At 35.9% G+C, this 13,522-nt stretch overlaps 1 protein-coding gene across 7 annotated transcripts in view; it reads left to right on the top strand.

Annotated features, from left to right (window-relative positions):
• ARNT (aryl hydrocarbon receptor nuclear translocator) overlaps positions 1–13,522 on the top strand; it is a 54,615-nt gene that overhangs the window by 30,201 nt on the left and 10,892 nt on the right. For all 7 annotated transcript variants that reach the window (XR_002830806.1, XM_014461278.2, XM_006095225.3 and 4 more), the window contains 7 exons: positions 1,504–1,717; positions 2,861–2,963; positions 5,233–5,298; positions 5,691–5,776; positions 8,140–8,216; positions 9,005–9,139; positions 11,608–11,682. Coding sequence is in view for 6 of the 7 variants with exons in the window: in XM_014461278.2 (XP_014316764.1) it covers positions 1,504–1,717; positions 2,861–2,963; positions 5,233–5,298; positions 5,691–5,776; positions 8,140–8,216; positions 9,005–9,139; positions 11,608–11,682 (756 nt within the window). In the remaining variant the exon portion in view is untranslated. The remainder of the gene's footprint in view (positions 1–1,503; positions 1,718–2,860; positions 2,964–5,232; positions 5,299–5,690; positions 5,777–8,139; positions 8,217–9,004; positions 9,140–11,607; positions 11,683–13,522) is intronic.

The raw sequence follows: 13,522 nt of genomic DNA, 5'->3' as shown, positions 1-13,522 counted from the left end.
ATATATATACACACATATATATATATATACACACACACATATATATATACACATCAAAATAGTTAATCAGTTTGTTCTAATAATACTCATACAGATATTGATTCAACGAACTCCAGTTATGTACCTTTTGTGGGCTAACCAGATGCTTTGTGCTGTGAAAAATAGAAAGAATGATAGAAGATTGTCACTGACGGAAATAACATGTAAATAAATAAATCATAATATAAACACAGGATCAGCTCTATAATAAAGGTGCATTAATAAGTCCTATAGAAGTGCAAATATGAAAAACAAAGAATAGGGGAATAATGTAGTAAATTTTGGGAATACTGTACTGTAACTTGAGCAATGTGAGAAAAAAGCCTAGTGAGAATGACTGAATTATCAAAGAAAATCAAGTAGTTTAACATGCCTTGGGAGATGGTAATAGGAAGGTAGGCTGGGAACTGGTGATGGAATATTTAGGAGTTAGTTAAAGAATTTAGATTTTTTTTGGAATACATTTTATTGATTTTTTACAGAGAAGAAGGGAGAGGGATAGAGAGTTAGAAACATTGATGACAGAAGAGAGATCGACCAGCTGCCTTCTGCACGCCCCCCAGTAGGGATGTGCCCGCAACCAAGATACATGCCCTTGACCGGAATCGAACCTGGGACCCTTGAGTCCGCAGGCTGACGCTCTATCCACTGAGCCAAACCAGTTTGGCAAGAATTTAGATTTTAATTTTTAGGCAGTGGGGAGCCATCACTTAAGACTTGAAGGAGAGAAGGTATATTTAGAAAGAAAACAATGGTTGGAGTATGATGTCATAGAAACCAGGGGAAAACGAAATTTGAAGGATAGAATGGACAGCATTGTCAGATTCTGCAGAGAGATTGAGTAAAATGATAAAGAGCAGGGAAAGGGGACTTGCATTAGCAATTAAGAGGATGTGACTTGGCAATTAGTAACCTCCTGAAAAAAATATAAATGCTATGGTTTAGAGTGAAGATTGCAGTGGAATTGTGGAATGAAAGATAAGAGATTTGAGCTAGTGAATGTAACATTATTCTTGGTATAAAATCTTGGCACTGAAAAAGAGATGAGTCAGGCAAAGTTGACAGAAGATTTGTGTAGAATTAGAAAAGTTTATCATATTTATAGATCTGAGGGGCAAAAGAGAAAAAATAGGAAAATTTATAGAGAAAGATCTTAAAAAGAGACCAGAGAGGGTGAGATAAAGAACTGTTAGTGATAAGTCTCTTTATTTCCCATCTTTAGTCCTGAGGTAAAAAGGGTAAGGGTGGATAGTGACTTAGCACATTGAGGAAATATCTATTGGGGAAAAAACATCTTGTCAATGAAGATAGTTACATTTAGGGTGCAAAGCTGTGGGTATGGATGAGGCGGGAGCCAACAATTACTTATGGAGAGATACTTATGGCTGGAAGTGTCTTCTTGCCATGAATAATAATTATTTTCTCAGAGTTCAATATTAATTTTTATTTCTCTTCCTTGGACAGGAACTGAAACATTTGATCTTGGAGGCAGCAGATGGCTTTCTGTTTATTGTATCATGTGAGACAGGCCGGGTGGTATATGTATCTGACTCAGTGACTCCTGTTTTGAACCAGCCACAGTCTGAATGGTTTGGTAGCACACTCTATGATCAGGTGCACCCAGATGATGTGGATAAACTTCGTGAGCAGCTTTCCACTTCAGAAAACGCCCTGACAGGTATGAGATACTAGATGGAAATGAATGAAAATCCTTTCTTTTCTTTCTCAGAAGTGTTTTAGCTCTTAAGTTTGTTCTTTGAATTTGGCAGGGCTTCCAGAATTTTCTCCTTTAATGAATATAATCAGTTCTTTTTATTCACATGCAGAAAATATACTTTATAGCTAGCTCATCCTTAGAAACTTTCATGAGTGGCAATGCTTTTAAAAGTCTACTTTAATCTTAATATTAGTGTAAATAAAACAGTAAAAGTAAAAACTCCAATAACCTTTTTTCCATTCTGAAAGAATTAAGTGATCCATATTTCTGTCCCATTTGTATGGGTAATTACCTGGTATTTTTTCTACTCCATTGTTCTTGGCTTTGTACTGGATTCTATGATAATAAATTTTTATTTTAGAGGGGAGTTATCAGCCAGGGTATAAGGTTTTGTTCCTTTGTATTTGTACTATTTTTCTGTCTTTTGGTTTGATCCCTCCCCGCCTCCATTTTAATGCTCTTCAGTCTTTTTGCCAGAATTTTGCTAAAGGAAACAAGTCACATCTGTTTCTAAGCAACTCTGGAAAAAATTTTAAAGTGGAAGCAGATCAAAGCTAGTAATTAAAATAAGACCATTTTGATTATATTAATGTTAGTATTTAGTTTCCCCCTCTTTTATGTTTTTAATGGATTTCATTTTGCTATTTCCCCTCCCAAAAGTTGCCAGTTGCTTTCTGTATGATAAAAGGAGGAACAATTTTAGCTTGACATAGATACATGCTTCTATTGCTTATAGAATTGTTTTTAAACCAGTGATATTTACTGTGTGTGCGTGCATCTGTGTGTGCATGCATATATGTATATAAATAATTAGATCCAAGAATATAGCTTTGTCTCTTGCTTGCCAACACTACTCTCCACTCCTACCTTCCCTTGAACAAGGTTATTTCCAGTGCTACCTTTGAACTTAAGAGTAAGATTTATTGATGGGAATTGAGGTATTTTAGGCTTAAAAAATCCATCCCCTCCTTGGCCCCGGTCTGTTATAAGCAAGAAGATTGGAGGCCATGATTAAGTTACTTACTATCATTGCCTTCACTGTCTCTCCCACTCTTCCTCATATACAAGAATGCACTCCAGGCTACTTTTCATATTCTTTCTCAGGGCGTATCCTTGACCTAAAGACTGGAACAGTGAAAAAGGAAGGTCAACAGTCTTCTATGAGGATGTGCATGGGCTCAAGGAGATCATTTATTTGTCGTATGAGGTGAGTGTCAAGCTGAAGATTGTGATTTGAGATAGAGAAAATTAAGAGCTGAGGGTTTGATTTCCGGTTAGAGGAGTTAAACTCTTAAATCCGAGCTTCAGTTGGATTGAATTTAACTCTCAGGACCCACATGGGTGGTAACATACAATGAAGTGTCGGATGAGGGAAGTAAATCCCTCCTATGCCAGACATGGTAGGTGCTTATGTTTGTCATCTCATTTCCCACAACTAGCCTTTAGGGTAGGATTATGGTTACTATTTTGCTGAGGGAAAAAAAAAAACACTCAAAGAAATTAACTTCCCAGGATTGCATAATGTCTGATACAGGATTTTATTTTAAACTCCAGAACCTATTTTTTTTCTCAGTACATCATGAGACAACATCCATATATTCAGACCATTCAGATAATTTCTGCTGTTTTTTTTTTTTGTGTGTGTGTGTGTGTGTGTGTGTGTGTGTTTGGGGTTTTTAAAAGAAATTTGAGACTTTTTTATGTCCTTTAGTTAATCTTTAGTGTTTATAAATTTTATACTGTACATTTTAGGATTCTGAAGAAAATGATGGTGGTACTTTCTACATAGGTAGAAAAGATCCCTTAAAGTCACAAAATAATTCCAGGTTGTATAATAGAAATTGACTACTTTGTTCTGAGAATATGCTTATTAGAAGGGATGAGTAGAATGTTAAGAAAGGTTTCCTAGGAAAGTTGCAAAACTGAATTATGGCTCTGGTTAAAGTAGCTTCAGATCCAGACTACTGGATTTGCCACTCACTGTCTTCTAAGATCCTGAGCAGATTAAATTACTGCTTTGTGTTTTGATTTTATCATCTAATATTGGGAGTTATATTAACATCAACTTCATAAAGTTGTTATGAGAATTAGATGAATAAATATATACAAAGATGCTTAGAATAGTTCATGGCACATATTCTATGTAAGTTTTATCTATTATTTGAAATAAGAGAAGGAAAGTAGAGAGGATGGGAAAGAGTGTTCCAATATGTGGACATGGCTTGTGGAAAGACATAGGCAGGAGCAAGATAAATAATAAGGAAATGCAGCAAACAGATAAGATTGTGGTATAGAGTCAGCAAACCACAACTGTTTTTTTGTTTTTTTTTTGTTAATCCTCACCCAAAGATATTTTTCCATTGATTTCTTTTTAGAGAGAGTGGAAGAGAGAGGGAAAGACAGAGAGAAACATCGATGTGAGAGAAGCACATCAATTGGTTGCCTCCTGCACGTGCCCTTGACTGGAATTGAACCCAGAACCCTTTGGTCCGCAGGCCAATGCTCTATCCATTGAGCAAACTGGCTAGGACCCACAACTTTTTTTTTTAATTTTTATTTATTTCAGAGAGGAAGGAAGAAGAAGAGAGAGAGAAACATCAATGATGAGAATCATTAATTGGCTGCCTCCTGCACGCCCCTTACTGAGGATCAAGCCTGCAACCTGAGCATGTGACCTGACTGGGAAATGAACCATGACCTCCTGGTTCACAGATTGATGCTCAACCACTGAGCCACGCCGGCCAGGCTCCACAACTCTTTATTTGTAAATAAACCTTTATTGGAACAACGCCATGCCCGTTTGTTTACATGTCTGTGGTTGCTTTTATGCTATAATGGCAGAGTTGACTAGTTGCAACATATTGTATGGCCCACAAAGCTGAAAATAGCTACTATGTCAGCGGTTCTCAACCTGTGGGTCGCGACCCCTTTGGGGGTCGAATGACCCTTTCACAGGGGTCATCTAAGACCATCAGAAAACACATATATAATTACATATTGTTTTTGTGATTAATCACAAAGCATTAATTATGTTCAATTTGTAACAATGAAAATACATCCTGCATATCAGATACTTACATTACGACTCATAACAGTAGCAAAACTACAGTTATGAAGTAGCAACGAAAATAATTTTATGGTTGAGGGTCACCACAACATGAGGAACTGTATTAAAGGGTTGCGGCATTAGGAAGGTTGAGAACCAATGTACTATATGGTCCTTTACCGAGATAGTATACTGACCACTGATGTAGAGAATTTCTGCATTTGAAAACATGCAGAAAATTTCGACTTCAAATTCTAGGACTGTTACAAGTTTTGGAAATATACCTGACTTCTTCACGCTTCCTTGTTAGGAGCATTGTTCAGTTTTCTGTGTCTGGTTGTATCCAGAACCTATTATCTGGCTGTTAATAGATGAAAAAGTCTTTGATAGTGCAGCTAATTGCTTTTAATTTATCTGTTCTTTGAAATAGGTGTGGCAGTAGCTCTGTGGACCCAGTTTCCATGAATAGACTGAGCATTGTGAGGAACAGATGCAGGTGAGATTCTAAGCAGTTAAAACCAAAGGGATGGCCCAGTACCTGTAGAGTCATCACTTCAACTATCTTACTGTAGTACTTCCTTCAGCAGCCCTCATCCTGATCCCTCACTTTCTGGCAGTGTTTCCCTAAATTTTTAAAGCTTTTGATTATCGTGTTTAAGGAAGTTGCCCTGCCACTTTATCTACTTTTTTCTGCTATAGTACCTTTAAGTTGCTTGACTTTGGCAAGGGTCAGCAGCAATATGATGGTCACTTTGGGGAAGGAAAGATCCAAATACAGTTATCCTGTTTTCTGAACATTTAAGAGTCTAAAGTTAAAGGTTCTAAATCCCTGTTATCTTTTCAGTGTTACTGGGTAGAGTTTTCTCCTCACATCTCTAATTCTTCCAGGAATGGACTTGGCTCTGTAAAGGATGGGGAACCTCACTTCGTGGTGGTCCACTGCACAGGCTACATCAAGGCCTGGCCCCCAGCAGGTAGGAAAGTTGGATAGTGGCTTCTCTCTTCATGCAGCAGGTTCCTCAGAGTCCAAGAAAGTTAGCTAATATTTACCATATCCCTCGGGTATGAAATGTACTTTGGTATAAACTAAGAAAATAGGAAAGAAAAGTAGTCTCTTTCCCTTCCCCCCTTAAGGATTTATATTCCAATTGATGAGATGATTACACAGACTTGAAAATGACTCAGTGTTGGCTCTCTCACAGAATGTAGTTTTTAAATGTGCAAATTCATAATAATGTATACTGAATACCTAAGTTCTAAGTATTTGTGTTTAAAAATAAATTGGCCTTGAATACAGTTAATTTGGGAAAGCTTTCTAAATTAGGAGCAAGATTTTTCCCTGGGTGGCTCAATTAGTTGGAGCGTCATTTCATACATGAAAAAATGTCAGATTTGATTTCTTAACTGGGCACATAACTGGGTTGCAGGTTTGCTCCCCAGTCAGGGCATGTACAGGAGGCAGCCGATTGATGTTTCTCTCCCCCACTCCCCATCTCTCTCTCTCTCAAATCAATAAAAACATATCTTCAGGCGAGGAAATGAATGAATGAATGAAGTAGGAGCAAGATTTTGAGGGAGAAGGGAAGTAGCTTGATTGTATTGACTTATAAAAAAAGTAGTTTTTGTCAAGGCTTTAAATCAGGATGTGAGCAGATTAGTTTTACTAGAACTTGATGTCAAACAGGGAATGTGAGAAAGGTGGTTAGGATATAGAGACCAGCCTTTTAAACTAGCTTTTCAGAATTTCCATATCTTAGCAACTTTATTACTTCCTTGCTGGATGAGTATAATTTGGAAGTGGATGTTGTAGGGAGACAGAAACTAAAAGAAGCAAGGTAGTATATTTTGGTAAGAGATTAAACTTTAGATTTGGAAAAACCTGGGTTTGACTCTGGCATTTACTAGCAGTATAACCTTGAGTAAATTGTTTGACCTTTGTAAAAAAAAAAAACATACCTCAATTTTCTCATCTGTATTTTAGAGGCCGATGCACGAAATTCGTGCACAGGGCTCGGCCCTCACAGCCGCAGCTTTGTCTGGAAGGTTGTTCAGCTGTCCAGTCTAATTAGCATATTATGCTTTTATTATTATAGATACATACATATATATACTTAAAACAGTACCTGGCATAGATGGTAAATTCTACATAATTGTTTACCTTTATTCTTTTTTTTTAAATCCTCACCTGAGGATATGTTATTTTTTTAAAATTGATTTTCAGAGAGAAAGGAAGGGAGGGAGGGAGAGAAAGCGAGAGAGAAACATCAATGTAAGAGAGAAACCTTTTGGTCTATGGGATGATGCTCCAACCAAGTCACCTGGCTAGGGCCCTTTATTCTTTTTTTCTTTTTATTCCAAGCACCTTTTCAAAAATGTATTTTTAAATTAAGCACCTTTTTCCTTTGAAGTTTTTAAATTTTTATTTTTATTTATTTATTTTTTAAAATATATTTTATTGATTTTTTACAGAGAGGAAGGGAGAGGGATAGAGAGTTAGAAACATCGATGAGAGAGAGACATCGATCAGCTGCCTCCTGCACACTCCCCACCGGGGATGTGCCCATAATCAAGGTACATGCCCTTGACCGGAATTGAACCCGGGACCCCCCAGTCTGCAGGCCGACGCTCCATCCATTGAGCCAAACCAGTTAGGGCGAAGTTTTTAAATCTTTAAAAAAATTATAGTTGACATACAATATTATGTTAGTTTCAGTTTACAACCCAAAGATGTGATGTTTATATACTTTATGAAGTGATCACCCTGATAGGTTTAGTAATCATTTGTCACTGTACAAAGTTATTAAGATATTATTGACTATATTATATTCCCTGTGCTGTATATCTCCGTGACATTTATTTTATAACTGGGAATTTGCATCTCTTTTTAAAAAATTACTATTTTTTAAATGTTTTTATTGATTATTTTAGAGAGGAAAGGAGAGGGATAGGTAGATAGATAAATAGATAGATAGAAACATCAATGAGAGAGGAACATCACTTGGCTGCCTCCTCCACGTCCCCTATTGGGGATCAAGCCCAAAACCCAGTCATGTGCCCTGACTGGGAATCAACTAGTGTCCTCTTGGTTCATGGGTTGACACTCAACCATTGAGCCACACCAGCTGGGTGGAATTTGTACCTCTTAATCCCCTTCACCTTTTTTGCTTATCCCTCCATCCCAGCCATCAGTTTCTTTTCTGTATTTATGAGTACCTTTATCTTATCTTTTGGCACTCTGTTGTTTTACACCTACATGAATTGTAAATCTTTACCTATCTGACTTTGAAGGCAGTTGAGTTTGAGATCCCTATTAAATCTTTTAACTTCCTTCCTAAAGGTGTCTCCCTCCCAGATGATGACCCAGAGGCTGGCCAGGGAAGCAAGTTTTGCCTAGTGGCCATTGGCAGACTGCAGGCAAGTATGAATTTTCCATATCTATATTATCCCTTTTCAATGAGAAGAAATCTCTTTCAGGACTTGTTCATGTTATTTTTCTTTTACTCTCTGAATACAAATGAACAGTTCCCATAAAATTCTACGTATTTGTAGAAATATGGCATTCATAGTTAACATTGCTCCTCTTGGATTTAACGGAAGCTGAAGAGGATGAGAGAGAAAGGGAGAGCTTTTTCCCTTATTTTTCATATATTCAGCTTTATAATGCTGAGTTTTCTATTTTCAACTAATTTCTTTTGCCTGTATTAAAAAAAAAGATTTTAAAAATTTTATTATTGTGTGACTAACAAGAGAGAAGTGAAATTATTTTGATTCTTCTCATAAAAATAGATAAGTTTCTTGGATATTTGGGACTATAATTTCCCAGTCTGAATAATGAACACAGGCTAGCTAAATGAAGGTAAGAGGGTTTTGGGTTGAATGAATTTTTCTTTTTCTTTACAAAGTTGTTAAAGAGTATATATATATATATATATATATATATATATATATATATATATGTACGTATATGTATATATGTATATGTATATGTATATGTATATATGTATATGTATATATATGTGTGGGAGTAGGGCTAATGTCCTCTCTGATTGTGATTATCATTTTTTCCTTCCTGGATGAGGTGTGAAAGTTTTGAATTCCTAAAACTTGGTGCTTCATGTCTATTTAAATGACCGTGAGGTGGTAGGAAATACATCTGTAGAGAAATTGTGCTATTTTATCTCACTTTGTCTTTTTACTTTCAGGTAACTAGTTCTCCCAACTGTACAGACATGAGTAATGTTTGTCAGCCAACAGAGTTTATCTCTCGACACAACATTGAGGGAATCTTCACTTTTGTGGATCACCGCTGTGTGGCTACTGTTGGCTACCAACCACAGGTGAGGAGCTGGAGCTGGTACACCTCTGATAGTTGGCCTCTTGTTCTCCCTGGGCTTCGTTGAGATTACTCAGTGATGTAATTCCAGAGATAGCCAAACATATCAGCCCCTAGCTCAGAGCTAACTTTATTCTGTCAGCTAAATTTATTCTCAGCTTCTTATCACAGTTATCATTCGGTCTAGAGAAATACGGCTTCTGAAGCCAGGTGGGAGCAGCAGGTCCAGCTATATACATTTTTGTTAATGATGCTAATGCAGATATTGGTGCAAAAGTACTAATTTTAATTAGCTATGCTATGGCCACCTTTTGGTAACTCATCTAATCACGTAGATGAATAGTAACCCACGAGTTATTATGATTTTATTTAGATTTATCATTCAGCATGCCAGGTAACTATGCCTCAGTTGAGAAGTAAGTCATTATATAAACATTCAAAACTGTAGTGGCTAGGAAGCAGTTCGGGCTATGGCTGTGTGAAGAGGTTGGTGAAAAAGCGGTTTTAAAAAAGAAGAACAAAGTCAAAGGATTCATACTACCTGATTTAACAACTATTATAAAGCCATTGTTATCAAGACAGTGTGGTATTAGTATAAGGATAGGTACATAGATCAGTAGACCAAAATAGAGTCTATTCTCACATGGTCAACTAATTTTCAACAAAGATGCTAAGAGAATTCAATGAGGAAAAGAAATCTTTAAACAAATGGTAATGGATCAGTTGGATATCCATATGCAAAAAACACACACAAAACTTAGACTCTTACAGAATTTTTCGAAGAAAGTAGAAAATCTTTGGATCTTGAGTTGGACAAGATTCTTATATGACACTAAAAGCATGATTTATAAAAGAAATTGATAAATTTGCCCTCATCAAATTTAAAATTTGCCCTCTTAAAAGGACATCATTAAGAAATTGAAGGCCCTGGCTGGGTAGCTCAGTTGGTTGTAGCTTTGTCCTGATATGCCAAGGTTGCTGGTTTGATCCCCGGTCAGGGCACATACAGGAATCAGCCAATGAATGCATAAATAAGTGGAATAACAAATCAATGTCTGTCTCTCTCCCTCTTCCCCCCCGCCCCCCCGTCTTCCTCTCCCACTCCTCCTCTCTTTCTCTAAAACTAATAAAAAAAGAAATGAAAAGACCAGCCAAAAACTGGGAGAAAATTTTGCAAGTTGTATGTCTGAAAAAGGATTTGTATCCAGACTATATAAAGAAATCTTTAGAGGTCAACCAAAGGATTTGTATGCATGCATATAAGCATAACCAATGGACACAGACACCGGGGAGGGGGTGGTAGAGGGCATGAATAGGGAGTGGGGTGGGGGGCAATGGGAGGATAAGGACACATATGTAATACCTTAATCAATAAAAATAAAAATGAAGAAATCTTATAACTCATTAAGACAGCCAGTAATTTCAGTGAACATTTCATTAAAGAAGTAATGTAAATGCCATGTAAAAAGATATTCATCATCTGTCATTAGTTAAGTGCAAATTAAAACCACAGTGAGATACCACTGCATGCCCACTAGAATAACTATAATTAGGAAGTGTTCTCCGTGTTACCCCATTTAAGAAATTTAATTAAAAAAATTTTTTTAAAGTATTGACAAGAATGTGGAGAAACTGGAACCATCATACATTGTTGGCAGACGTAAAATGGTAAAGCCACTTTGGAAAAACATTTTGGCAGTTTCTTAAAAAGTTAAACATACACTTATCTTATAACCCAGCAATTCTACTAGTATTTACCCAAGAGAAATGAAAAATTGTTTCACACAGATTTATACACAGATATTCATAGCTCTATTATTCATAATAGCCAAAAAGTGAAACAATTTAAATATCCATTAACTAGTGAATGGATTCTCAAACTGTGGTATATCCATGTTAGAATGCTGCTGAGCAATAAAAAGGAATATATTATTGTAGTAACATAGATGAACTTTAAAACTATGTTCAATGAAAGAAGCCAGACATAAAAGATTACCTATATTGTATGATTTCATTTATATGAAATTTCTAGAAAAGGCGAAACTAAAAAAGCAGAAAGCAGATTAATGGTTGGCTAGGAAATTGGGAGCAGAGATTGACCATAAAGAGGCAAAAGGGAACTTTTGGGGCAATGGACATGTTCTAAAACTGGACTGTGGTAATGGTTGCACAGCTGTACAAATGTACTGTAAGTCATCAAATTGTACACTAAGAATGAGCGAATTATATATGTAAATTATAACCTCAAATCTAAAAAAATGTAGTTATAATAAACATACAATGCTCTGAAAGGAAAATGCTCCAGAGGCCAGTTTAGAAGATTCCATCTTTTTTTTTTTTTTTTTCCTCTTCCACACTTATCTATAATCCTAGGATAAAGACAGGAGAAATAAAATCCAACCCCCCTGTAATGGACCAGGAAAGTTAGATGCTCATAAAAGTGTTGATCTTACTCTTCTTTTTCCCTTTTAGGAACTTTTAGGAAAGAATATTGTAGAATTCTGTCATCCTGAAGACCAGCGGCTTCTAAGAGACAGCTTCCCAGAGGTAACTTTTTTTCCTGGTTTGGATTTGAGTAATATTTTTATCTAATATCTTTTATCACATTCATTCCACAAATATTTATTTATTTATTTATTTATTTATTTTTTTTTAAATATATTTTATTGATTTTTTACAGAGAGGAAGGGAGAGAGATAGAGTTAGAAACATCGATGAGAGAGAAACATCGATCAGCTGCCTCCTGCACATCCCCTACTGGGGATGTGCCCGCAACCCAGGTACATGCCCTTGACCGGAATCGAACCCGGGACCCTTCAGTCCGCAGGCCGATGCTCTATCCACTGAGCCAAACCGGTTTCGGCCACAAATATTTATTGACTACAGATTAATTGAGTATTGTGATAGGCACTACAGTTTTACATTCTGTAGTACTTAACCTGTATTTTTAAGGAACAGAAAAAGACCAATCTTTGAAACTGAATAATGTCCAAGGTATTTTAGTTTGGTTTTGGCTACTAACTGTCTTGAATCTAACTAGCTGCATCGCTTTAAAGTATGTAAATACTCTATGCTTTACTGAACTGTGGATAGTATTAGAAAAATTCATTTTATAGTTCTTATGTAGTTAACTCTTAATTGTAAGTTGACTCTTCAATTGTAATTTTCAGGCCCTATATCCTAAAAATATCTGGTGAATAAGGTAGTTCTTACTTTATACCAGACTAGTTAATTTTTCTCTTTATGCCGCAGTAGTGTCCTCATTGATACAGTAGGTATGATAATAGTATTTAAATGCAGAGGGTTGTTGGGAAGATGAAATAAGATAATGCAGTAAAGCACATAACCAGCTTCTGGAGGAAATCGGACATTGGCAGTGAAAAGTCTGTCTCCCGAGTCCTCAGCATTACCAGTTCATCCACTCGGCTGCAGCTCACAGAAGGATCACATTCCATGTATGTCTAGTCTCAAAACCTAGTCTGACTTGTGTGAAAATTATTCAAAGCTAAAGGTACAAACCTTCAGTAGTGTGAGAACATACTGTACAGTATATTTTAAATCCATGAAATTTATCATTCTGATGTTTTTGGCCACAGAGTATTATTTTATCACTTCTGGAAAATGTTTATTTCAAGATAGCTTTAATGGCCCATATATACACTCCATATAGGTTATTATTCTGACATCAGTTGTTGATATGATTTTAGAGTATATAAGTAAAAGTGCTTTTTAATGGGCAGTCTACAGCTGCTTACTTAGTTACTGCTTTCCAGATTTTGATGTTTCTTAAATCTAGATGGACTTTTTTTTTCCAGTGCATTAATTTAGTTATTATTTCCAATGAAGCTTCCTTTTCTTTATTTTCCTCATTTTGATTATTTCAGTGCTTTGTTTCGCACTTGATTTGTAAAAGTTTTAGACATATATTTAAAATGTGCTATTTTATTATTGCTAAATTAAGTATGTCCCATTTTCCACTACACTTATTTTTCACTCAGTTTGTAAGATAAGCAGATACTGCCGCCGCATTCATCAGCTGAAACATAAATGTTACCATTTACTTAAAAAAAATTTTAAAGTGTAGATATTTTGAAGTACTGGGCTTATACTTCATTGGAATAGATATGTACAGCAATAAGCAGGTTTTCAGAACCAGTACTTAGTTTGTGTACAAACGTAATTATGTTCATTTTATATATTATACAGTGAATACATTTAACTTTTAAAAGCTACTTACTATTGTTTAAATGCAAATATTTACATTACTTTTTTTATCATGTTAAGTGAATGTTGATGTTTTTAAAAGAAAAAGCACAAAACCTAGTGGTTGACATATAGAAACTACAAAATAAATATTACTGCTAATAATACCTTTTTATTGTTAGAG

The sequence above is a fragment of the Myotis lucifugus genome, unplaced genomic scaffold (assembly GCF_000147115.1).
Source record: "Myotis lucifugus unplaced genomic scaffold, Myoluc2.0 scaffold_151, whole genome shotgun sequence".
Classification (NCBI taxonomy): domain Eukaryota; kingdom Metazoa; phylum Chordata; class Mammalia; order Chiroptera; family Vespertilionidae; genus Myotis; species Myotis lucifugus.
Note: the sequence above shows the minus strand (reverse complement) of the source record. Positions and strands in the feature narration are given on the sequence as shown.